Source organism: Tasmannia lanceolata, unplaced genomic scaffold (genome assembly GCF_043159265.1).
Source record: "Tasmannia lanceolata isolate RefF3 unplaced genomic scaffold, GAP_Taslan_0.1 ptg000002l, whole genome shotgun sequence".
Taxonomy (NCBI): domain Eukaryota; kingdom Viridiplantae; phylum Streptophyta; class Magnoliopsida; order Canellales; family Winteraceae; genus Tasmannia; species Tasmannia lanceolata.
Genome location: NW_027518679.1, coordinates 42,881,359 through 42,893,300, shown reverse-complemented (window position 1 = coordinate 42,893,300; position 11,942 = coordinate 42,881,359). Strand labels below are relative to the sequence as shown.

The window sequence follows — 11,942 nt, the reverse complement described above, 5'->3', positions numbered from 1 at the left end:
CTTCCATGGTATCACCATTACCAGTCTATACGTCCATTCATTGTACCAGAGATGGTGTAAGCCCTTATAGTCCAGTATTTTTCTAAAAGTATTGTACTGCTTGCACCATAGAATGATCCAAACCGTCCATTTGATGGGCCACAATGTAAATAAGTTGTGCCCAAAAAATTATTTCCTAAGGATGATCATAGATAGAAGAAGGGCTATGCATTTCCTCTGTAGATAGAAGGGCTATGATCATGCTTTGGAAATAATTCTCTGGGCACAACCTATTTATGCTGTGGCTCGTCGTATAATTCCTACCCCCCCCCCCCCCCCCCCCCCTAAGCCAAAAGTCAATTTTTCCCATTTTATAACGCCCTATTTTGGCAGATTCCAAGTACAGTATACGGTCGGTTGTCCTTTTCCTCTGTCATTTTCATTTCTTTTCTTTATCCTTATTCTGTTTTTTCCCACGAAGAACTTCCCCAGATGCCTACGCTCTCAGGTGAGGCCCTTACCACGCTGACCAAAACCATAAATCACCCCCTCGTTTAGAATTTTTGTACGAATTTTTTTTCTGTTTCTCTTCTGCTTCTTCGGCCATGGATCCTTTTTGGGTGGATTTCTTGAAGGGTATGCTACAACCAGTCGCGGCTACGGCCGTGGTTTTAATGGCGATAGTTCTGTCTTTCGTTCAGAAATTGGGTTTGGAGAAGGAGATGATTTATTCAATGGCTAGGGCTTTTCTTCAGCTCTCTGTCATTGGGTTTGTGCTTCAGTTCATTTTCACTCAGAAGAATATAGGGTGGATTCTCCTCGCTTACTTGTTTATGGTTCGTTTTTTGTTTCCTCTCTTAAGTCTCTATTTTAATGTTGTGATTGAACCTTTTGAAAATTGGAAATTAAACTTAATTTTAAGTCCAATAATCGGTTTAGCACTTACAATCAGTTCTCAAAATCCAAAACAAACAGGACCTTATAGTTCATCATATCGAATCACGACAACATATCTATCCTTTTGTATTCAACTATTTATTTGAGTCCAATAATCGTTTAGGCGCTCACAATCGGTTCTCAAAATCCAAAACAAACAGGGCCTTTTAGTTCATAATTTTGATTCACCACAACAAATCTATATCCATCACATTCCACTGCTTAGGCCCTGTTCGTGTTAGATTTTGAGTTGAATAATAGGTTTTGCACTCACAATCTGTTGTCATAATCTAAAACAAACAGCGCCTTAACAGCTAATCGAACCCAATTACCAATTAAAATTCTGTGTAGATGTCATACTTCAAATTTTCTTTTCAGTTGTTTGGAGTGGAGGCTGTACACCATATTCTTGATAGAAATCATGTGCTACAAGTTTAGCTCTGTAATGTTGAATTATTCCATCAGCTTTAAGTTTGATGCTTTATTTAATGGGCCCTTTTTAAGTGGACCTTATTCTGCACATTATGGAAAACAATGATAGTTTTTTGGGTGCTAATACAAGTCAATGAGAAACATGGTACTGAAATTTCACTCATTGTACTAGCATAAATTGGTCATATACTTAGGCCCCGTTTGTTTTGGATTTTGACATGAATTTTGAGAACCGATTGTGACTCCAAAACTAATGTTGGACTCAAATTTACATTTAATTTTGAGTCCAATAATCAGTTTTGGACTCACAATGGGTTCTCAAACTAAAAAACAAATAGGATCTTAAGGATTCGGAACTTGAATCTCTGGTTTCACAAAGTGGGAGTGGAGAAGTGGCTCCTTTGTGTTAATGACCACGTGCTTGGAATTGGACCCCGGAGCGTAACATCTCCTTTTTTTCTCCTTGTATGTGGCTGATTAATTAACATCTATTCTCGTGAAACTTCATAAAAAGTAGTTCTTGATTGGGAGAAGGAACTCAGCATCTTCTTTGGACACCAGCATCCAGCTGTGTTTAAGACCTGATAGGCTTTCGGAAGGCCCTGTGTGTTGATCATTGAGTGATGGTTTCTGTTTGAAGTCTTATCGAGGGTAGTGTAGGCACTCTTGTCTGTTTGAAGTCTTATCGAGAGTAGTGTAGTCTTGTCATCTGATGAGGCACGCTTGTCATGTGATGAGTGACTATGAACAGGTCTGGATGCCAAAGTCTGTCATCCCAAATGGATTGAATCATAGAATCCAAATATGCATCAGCATTCGATAGGTAAGCCTAGCTTTTGTTCTTAAATCAGTTTGTTCATCACTTGGGAGCCGTCAGTCTTGGTTTTGTTGAATCTGAAGTGCACAAGGCTTACTTTTTTTGCGATTGCGTGTAAAGGTTGATGCTTTGAGACAAGTATTGCCGTTTGAAAGGGGTATAATTGGCTGGACAATGCCATAACTGAATAGATCCATTCCTGGATGTTGAACCACCAGATCTTAGCTACAATTCGAAGGTGATACAGCCATAAATAGTAGGAACCATTTTGCTCTTCACACCTCTATATACTAAGGGCAAGTCTCACCTGCCAAGGCCCTAGCTGGCAACTCAAAGATTTTAAACTCAGAATAAGCAAAACAGTGAACATCTTTGATGGAGAACAAATACAATAAATTAGTTTTACTGACTAGTAAAATAGTAAACTCACTTTCCTTTTCTTTGTATCGTTGGGGCTGACTTTCTCGGTCTCGGCCCTTTCTTTTAATGAAATTGCAACCATTCAAAAAAAAAAAAAACAATAAACTGGCTTCAGCATCAAGAAATACAACTACTGACTTAAGTATCGCCAAATGACCAATTCATTCTGAGATAATCAACCATTTCTGATAGTATCTGCATCATTGTGTCTATCTTATTCTCGAAATGGAAATGTATATATACAACTGTGCAGTATCTTGTTCCAGTCTACAAACACGGCTATTAATGGTGACAGAAAGATGTACATAGCCCTAAGCCAGGAACTACTCTCTAACTCGCGTATATCATTTTCGGGAATTTCAAGAGAAAATCTGGGTATATATTTCTCGGGATTATTTTGCTATTTTGTCGTTTTATCAAAATGTTGAGACAAACTTGCTATATTTTGAAAATGTCAGAGATATTTGTGACATAGACTACTCTTCCACCCGGAAAAAGGGTCGACAGTAGGCTTGATCTGCTTTCTCTGAAAGATAGCTAATCAGATTCTAGTGCAACTAAAACCTGTCTTGTTGATTTGCAATTTCGGAGTCTTTTTCTACAGGTTTCGGTTGCTGGTTATACAGCAGGTCAACGCGCAAAACACGTTCCACGTGGGAAGTTTGTCGCTGGCGCATCTATTTTGGCTGGAACCTCAGTGACCATGTTCGTACTTCTCTTGCTGAAAGTTTTCCCTTTCACTCCACGATACATTATCCCCGTTGCGGGCATGATGGTTGGTAATGCAATGACTGTAACTGGGGTTACCATGAAAAGGCTTCGGGATGATATCAAAACCCAAAAGAATCTGGTTTGTTTCTAGCTAATGAATTACATCTATTCTGTTTATTTTATCTGCTGAAACAGTTAAAAATCACTTGTATGGTTTTTTTCAAGTAGTTTTTTTTTTGTATGGCGCAAAATGCTTAGAATGTTGGGCCACCAAGTTAGATGAATGTGCGGCCACAGAAGGTGTTGATCCACTAAATTGGAACAAAGGCTTAGTTGAGAGAGAGAGAGAGAGAGAGAGAGAGAGAGAGAGAGTTGAGGCTCAGAATATTGGGCCATCAATTAGCATGTGCATAAGATGAGTTTAGCGGATATGCGAATGCTTAGATGGATGTGCGGCCACACAAGGTTAGATGGAATTAAAAATGACCACCTCCGTAAAAAGGTGGGGGTGGCACCAATTGAGGAGAAGATGAGAGAGCACCGCTTAAGATGGTTTAGGCATATCCAACATAGGCCTTTGGATGCTCCAGTGAGAACAAGTGACTCATGCTAAGTTGATGGAGTAAAAAGAAGTAGGGGCAGACCGAAAACAACATGGGTAGAAACAATGAGGAAAGACTTGATGACTATGAACATAACATAGAACATGACCTTGGATAGGAGAGAATGGAAGAAAATGATCCATACAGACGAACCCAACTAGTGTCAGGATTAGACTTAAAGTCAATTTGAGCCGAGTAGATTCTTTCACCTCCTTCATGAAAATTTTCTAAATGATTCATTAGTCGACCCCAACTAGTTTGGGACAAAGGCTTAGTTGAGTTGATTATAGTTTTTTTTTTTCAAGGTATTATGCATAGTTATTAGGTTGGGAAACGAATTGGGAAAGCGAACCATGAAAACGGAAATAGAAAATGCAGAGAAAAATAGAGGGAAACAAGAAACGGGGAAATGATGGAAAACCGTATGATAAGCATATTGAGAAACATCTTAGGAAATATCCTAGAAACAAATGTTTTTGTAGATTTCAAATTTGTTGATTTCAAATTCGTATGGGTTTTTAGTCATAAATGCATACATTCATATTTTTTCATAATTTTTATTTTAGTTAACGTTTATTTATTTTATTTTTATCATACTTTTCTACTTATTTAATTTTTTATTATAATATATTCTTTTGTTTTCTTTTCAACATCTATTCCACATTTTTTTAGCACATTTTTAATGTATTTTTTGCAAAACTAATATCTGTAAGTTTCACATGTTTCACATAAGTTTTCCGGGCATTTCCCATAAGTATTCACGTTTTTCACACATATTTCTCATGCATTTCAGAAACGTTTCCCCAATTTTTTATAACGGTTTGGAAACATTTCCGAAACACATTTCAGGGGAAACAAGTTTCCCACCCAAGGAGTTTTCAGCTATACTATAGTATTATCATCCTATAATTTTTTTTCAAGGTATTATTATCAATCTAATCTGTATTATTGGGATCTCTAAGGTGGAAACAGCACTGGCCCTAGGTGCGACTCCACGGCAAGCAACACTCCAACTGGTGAAAAGATCTCTGATCATTGCACTCTCCCCTGTATTGGACAATGCAAAGACAGTAGGCCTTATCTCTCTTCCCGGCGCGATGACTGGCCTTATAATGGGCGGCGCTTCACCTTTGGAAGCAATTCAGTTGCAGATAGTTGTTATGAACATGCTTATAGGTGCGGCAACCGTGAGTAGCATCACATCGACGTACCTCTGTTGGCCTGCCTTCTTCACTAAAGCTTACCAGTTGGAAACCAGTGTCTTCAGTTCAGACTAGGCAACTGTCTCATATTGTTTGGGTAATTTCTCTTTAATATCACCTTAAGTATGGTTAAATCTAATCCATGCACAGATGGGAAGAGCTGAATTTTGATGGGTGCAGAGTAATTATCTTGTATGGAACATTGTATAGTGTGTGATTGTTATTACATTTCTAATACCACTGTTGCCCAACTCCTGAAATTCTTGTAACCTTGAAATTGTGTTTTGTGAGAGGGATACATGAGAGCAGTTTTATGCTCACTTATGTATTCACCCCCACCACACCCCCCCCCCCCCCCCCCCCCCCCCCACCACACCGGAGAGAGAGAGAGAGAGAGAGAGAGAGAGAGAGAGAGAGAGAGAGAGAGAGAATGGGAAGAAAAGGGGGCAACCACACCAGAGAGAGAGAGAGAGAGAGAGAGAGAGAGAGAGAGGCCCACAGTTTCAATAATGGGAAGAAAAGGGGGCAAATCTATCATTTTCCTATCCAAAAAGCTATAAGGAGGGTTGGATAAAGCAAGGAGTGGTGTTATCAAAACAAGCGAGGAGTGACCTTATTGCACTCTGTTTCAATAATGACACTCGTTTATAGTGTAATGCGTACAACAATTTGGGGAAGGGCCGGGATGACTCTCTCCAAAAAACATTTTTTTTAATCCCATCCCTTCACAAAATGGTAAAAGGTTACGGCAAATATCACCTTCTTATGATTTCCCTAAATCAAAGGACTGGTAGTACATCACTTCTAATGTGTGGCAACAACCCATTTGTTCGGCCTCTTATTGGTTTTAAAATCGGTTTCCCTAGCATTATCCTTTTAAATTTTATTGACCTTTTGCTTTCAATTGAAGTGTTTATTAGTTAGCGTTTGCGTGTACGCTTTTCTGAGTGCTTAATAATATACTATACGTGCAATCCCTACAAAATATGATACAATATTCAAATGAAGTATGAAGATGTATATGAAATTCTTGAATGAAAAATCCTGAATTTTTTTTTTTTACACCAAACCACTCCTAAGAGGGATTAACATTATTAAAAATAGGGAAAATGACAAAAAAAAAGCCCTCTTTTGCACGAATATTAAAAAAGCAACGGTGATTTGAAAAGAATTAAAGAACAGTGCTTTTCACCGTTCACGGATTTTGGAGGACAAAAATGCCCTTCACCTTTTTTCCAATCACATATATTATTTTATTAATACTTTTTGAAACATACATCTCTCTTTCTTTTCAATTACATCCATTATTTTATTATTACTTTTTTGTAAAACAAATTTCAATTGCTATTAAGGAGTTTTTTTTTTTTTTTTTTGGTTTTACAAAATCAATTTCAACTACTATGTAGGGGTTTTGTTACGGTTTTGCAAATGTGAACCACCATTTAGGGTTTTGTTAGGGTTTTGCAAAACCAATTTCAACAACTATTTAGGGTTCTGTTAGGGTTTTTCTGTGTTTGAGAACCCAGGTGGTTTAGAGTGTTCAAATAGAGATTGAAAGTTCTTAAATAGTGGTTCAATTTATAAAATAGTGGTTTATAGTGTTGAAATAGTGGTTTCTAGTGAGGAGTTAGTGGTTGAAATATTGAATTATTGGTTGAGATTGGTTCAAAGTGTGTGTCTATAGTGGTTGGAATATGTGTAATAGTGATAAATTACTGGTTGAAATATGTAATTAGTGGTTGAACGTGTCTATTTAGTGGTTGAAAATGTGATTAGTGGTTGTAAGTTTCTGTTTGAACCACTAATATGTAATTAGTAGTTCAAAGATCTATAGTGTCCAAGTAGTGGCTGAAAATGAGAAAGCAGGTGTAACATTGTATTAACAGTTACAAGTTAGTGGTTAAAAGTGTCTATTTAGTGGTTGAAACTCTGTATTTAGTGGTTGAAAGTGTTTGTTTAGTGGTTGAAAGTGTCCAAATAGTTCCTGAACCCTGTAATTATTGTTTGGAATGTGGTTGAATTCTATAATTAGTGCTTGAAAGTGTCTTTTTAGTGATTCAAATTGTCTATAGTGTGTAAAATAGTGGTTAAAAATGTGAAATCAAGTGGTTGAAAGCTGTTTTAGTGTTTAAAAGTGTCCAAGTAGTGGTTGAACTCTGTAATTATTGTTTGAAATGTGGTTGAATCTATAATTAATTGTTAAAAGTGTCTTTTAAGTACTTCTACAGTGTGTAAATAGTGGATGATTCTTTGTATTCTTTGGAACGAGTTATCAGACCCATCCTGGAGGGAGTGGAATTTAAGGGGTTATCTTTAGCTGAGAGATCCTTTTTGGAGGAACCTTTTGATGAGGAGGAAGTCAAAAAAGCTGTCTTTTCGATGAGTAGGGACAAGGCTCCAGGCCCTTATGGTTTCTATATGGTTTTTTTTCAATCTTGTTGGGAATTTGTCAAAGCGGATATTATGCTTTTCTTTCAGGATTTTTTCAATGGTTTGTTGTTGGACCAAAGTACAGGTGCCACCTTTATTTCTCTGATTCCTAAAGTTGCTGTCAATATCTCGGATTTTAGGCCCATTAGTTTCGTGAGGTGTCTATATGAAGTGCTTGCGAATGTTCTAGCTGATCGGATTAAGGTGGTGATGCCATAAGTTAATCTCTGATTATCAAAGTGCTTTTGTTTCCAATAGGCAGATTCTGGATTGTGTCTTTATTGCCAATGAAGCTATTGATTCGCAATTGAGGTCGGGCTCTGGTGGGATTCTTTGCATGTTGGATATGGAAAATGCTTGTGAGAGGGTTGATTGGGGGGGTTTGGACTATGTTTTGGGCCATATGGGGTTTGGGGATAGGTTGGGGGGGCGGGGGGGGGGGGGGGGGGGTGGATGAGAAGGTGTGTTGAATCAGCTCATTTTTCAGTTTTGATTAATAGATCTCCGAAAGGGTTTTTTAAATCTTCTAAGGGGTTGAGGCAAGGGGACCCACTTTCTCCATTTATGTTTGTTATTGTTGCTGAGACCTTGAGCCGGCTTATTGTTTCTGGGTGTGGTCTTGGTTTGTTTCACGGCTTCGAAGTGGGGAGGGATAAGGTGGAGCTTTCTCATTTATAGTTTGCAGACAACACTTTGCTATTCTGCCGCTCGGAGGAGGATTCTATTTTAAATATGAAGGCGACTATCAGGTGTTATGAATTGTTCTCTGGTCAGAAAGTTAATTTCCACAAATCTTGTATGTTTGCTATTAATGTGCCATTGGATCTAGCATCTACTTTTGCGGCGACACTAGGGTGTAAGTTGGACTCTTTTCCTTCTAAATATTTGGGGCTCCCATTAGTGGTGGGCAGACCGAGGAAACATCTATGGGACCCGGTTGTGGAGAGAATTGAGAAGAGGCTTGACATATGGAAAAGAAATCTTATTTCTAAAGGTGAGAGATTGGTGCTTGTGAAGGCGGTTTTGGCCAATATCCCCACGTATTTTCTTTCTCTTTTCAAATGTCCAGTTATTGTGGTGCTGAGGATTGAGCAGATCCACGGTAGATTCCTATGGGGTGGCTCCGGGGAAACATCGGGTATTCCCCTTGTTAAATGGGAAAATGTTTGTTCTCCTTTTAAATATGGGGGTCTAGGAATAAGAATGGTTCGGGAATTCAACCATGCTCTTCTTGGTAAATGGCTGTGGAGCTATGGGATTGAGTAAGATCAGTTCTGGGAGAAAGTAGTGAGTAGTAAGAATGGGTCCAAGATTGGCCTGTGGTAATCAGATGACCTTTATTCTTTAAAGGGGATCACTGTGTGGAGGGACATTTTGAAAATTAGGCCTAAGTTTGATATGGGTACTAGATTCAAGGTCTACTCGGGTGATCGTATCAGATTCTGGTTGGATGCCTGGTGTGCTTCTAAACCTTTGAGCATTATGTTTCTGAGGTTGTTCTGTGTGGCTTTTGCGAAGGAGGTGCTGGTCAAAGATTGTTTTGTGCGGGTGTCTGGGAAAGTTGTGTGGATGCCGGCTTTTCGAAGGAATTTTTTCGACAAAGAGTTGGAAGTTCTTGACCATCTCTTTAAAATGATTGAGTCTAGCTACATTAAGCTGATTGGGTTTGATAAGAGAGAGTGGATCTGGGACAAATCTGGGTTCTTCTCTGTCAAGTCTTTCTATTCTCACCTTTCTCCTTGCTCCACTCCTTCTATTTTGGATAAGGTCTGGAAATCACATTGCCCCCCTAGGGTGTGCTTCTTCGGGTGGGCGGTTTGTAGGGATATGATACAAACCATTAATTTCCTTAGGAAAAGGGGAATGTTTCTGGTGGATCATTGTCCTCTATGCTTTAAAGATGGTGAGTCGGCTAGTCACCTCTTCATTCATTGCAGTTTTACTAGATCTGTGTAGGGTTTGATCCTGACTAGATTTGGTTTAAGCTGGGTGTTCCCAGTACTATTCTCGAGCTACTACAGTGTTGGGAATTGGTGCTGTGGAAGAAGAAAGGGAGAATCTTGTGGAACATCTGCCTGTTTTCTACATTTTGGGAGATTTGGAAGGAGATGAATGCAGGAGTATTTGAGGGTGCCCACAAACTTGCTCATAGGATTTATATCAATATCATTGCTTCTATTATAGCGAGGGCTAGGTGCTTACCCCCTTCCAGTTTGTTTCTGCTTTTGACTTATGGGAAGGTTGGCATGTTATTTGTTCTGAAAGTCCCTCTAGATTCAAGGTGGTGCAAAAGTGGACCTCGCCTCCTTCTAGAGGGTTGAAATTTAACTTTGATGGATCCAGTTTTGGCAACCCGGGTCCGTCGGGTATAGGCGGTCTGTGTCGCAACTCTAGTAGTCTGTCTTCATGGGGGTTTTCGGGTCCCTTGGGTGTTTGCGATTCCAGTGAAGCTGAGGTCAGGGCGGTTTTTTAGGGCATTAAATATATTGATAGGGGGTCTCTGGATATTACTATTGTGGAAGGCGACTCATTAAATGTTATCAGATGGCTTCGGGGGTTTGCGTTGCCGCCTTGGAGATTTTGGGATATCTTTGATGAGATTCATGATATTGTTAGTGGCTCTTCTATTACCTTTGATCATGTGCGCAGGTGGCTAATGGCGAGGCTGATGTCTTAGCCCGGGAGGGTGTTATGAAAGATGGCTTGGAGTTCTTTGATTTTCTGCCCCCTTGAGACCCTTGTATTTTTCTTTTTCTTTCTCTTTCTGTAGTTTTTTTGAGTGACCTCCTTGGTCTTCCCTTTTCTCTATTTATATCATTTGCCTTTTCAAAAAAAAAAAATCACAATCTGGTGTAATAGTGGTTGAAATCTTCTATTTAGTGGCTGAAAGTGTCCAACTAGTGGTTGAATTCTGTAATTGTTGTTTGTAATTGGTTGAACTCTGGCTGGAACTCTATAAGACTTACTATAGTGGTCCAAATAGGTATAATAGTGGTTTATAGTGATAAATTAGTAGTTGAAATATGTAATTAGTGGTTGAAAGTGTCAATATAGTGGTCCGAAGTGTCAACATACTTATGCAAATTGTATATAATGGGAAATTAGTGGTTGGAATCTGTAATTAGTGGTTGAAAGCGGTGTAGTAGTGGTTTATTGGTTGAAATATGTAATTAGTGGTTGAAAGTGTCTATATTTATTGTCTTTAGTATGCATCTACTCCGGATCCTACTATATTTAGGACTTATTCTTCTAAGTTTATCCGGAGTCAGTTTAAAAAACTGGCAGGCTTTTGAGAGGCACAATGCAAACAAATCTTCCTACTATATTTATCTTGTGAAGTACTAAATGGTATTCCTTGATAGCATATAAGAAATATCAATGGATAAGTAAGGATGTTGATTGCCATAAGGCTGCATTTGCTTACCATTCTCCAGCCAGTGATCTAAAAATAGTTACTAAATGGGGAATTTAGAGGAAATATTTGATCTGATCTTCATTTACAATTTGTAACGGTGATAGTGCTTGTTGTCGGACATGTCGAGATCTTTTCTAAAGCTTTAGAGGTAGTTTTCTAACAGCATGTAATCGGATTACAAGGCAAAAAGCAGTGAATTTGATTCTGATCACTCTTCTAGGTGGGTCCGTAATGGATATCAGGGTTCGTAATCAGAATCCGCCATTTTCTTCCATGGTTTTTAAGGTTCTGCTTAGTTGGAAGTTGTTATTTTTGTGTGTGTGTGTGTGTGTGTGTGTGTGTGTGTGTGAGTGTGAGAGAGAGAGAGAGAGAGAGAGAGAGAGAGAGAGAGAGAGAGAGAGAGAGAGAGAGAGAGAGAGAGAGAGAGGAGGAGGAGGAGGAGGAGGAGAAGAAGAAGAAGAGAGGTTCAGGTAAGAGGAGAAGAGTTTCTTTGTTATTAGGGTTTTACGAAATAAGGTCAGCATTTATATGTCATGCTAACCTATTAAGTGAAAGGACAAACTTACCCCTATCAACACTCCCCCTCAAGCTAGAGCATAAATATTAATTATGGCCATCTTGATGTGCATAGACTGAAAAAGTCCCATATGTATAGCTTTAGTGAATACTTCACCAACAGTATTGTACCATGGTTTGACGTCTCACAAATATGAAATGATCCGTTGATGTCCTCTTCATCCCATTACCACCCTAAATTTGTCAAATCATGCCCTGAGAGATTGCTTGAGTCCATAAATTGACTTTAAACGGCATACCTTATTAAAAGACCCCCTTGAGCAGCATAACCCATAACCTGAAGGATGCTCTGATACTCTGTTATTTGTGAGAATGAGAGAGAGAGAGAGAAGAAGAAGAAGAAGAAGAAGAGGAAGAGAGGTACAGTTGAGAGAGGAGAAGAGATTCTTTTTTATTAGGGTTTTACAAAATAAGGTTAGCAT

The 11,942-nt window shown here is 38.8% G+C and overlaps 1 protein-coding gene across 1 annotated transcript; it reads left to right on the top strand.

The window, feature by feature from the left end:
* The first annotated feature begins 443 nt into the window (after nucleotides 1-443).
* Nucleotides 444-5,352, top strand: LOC143873731 (protein ALUMINUM SENSITIVE 3-like). Its single transcript, XM_077376832.1, has 3 exons — nucleotides 444-815; nucleotides 3,189-3,434; nucleotides 4,860-5,352. Exons 1-3 carry the CDS (start codon nucleotides 585-587, stop codon nucleotides 5,172-5,174), a joined length of 792 nt encoding a protein of 263 aa, XP_077232947.1. The 5' UTR covers nucleotides 444-584; the 3' UTR covers nucleotides 5,175-5,352.
* The last annotated feature ends 6,590 nt before the right edge of the window (nucleotides 5,353-11,942 follow it).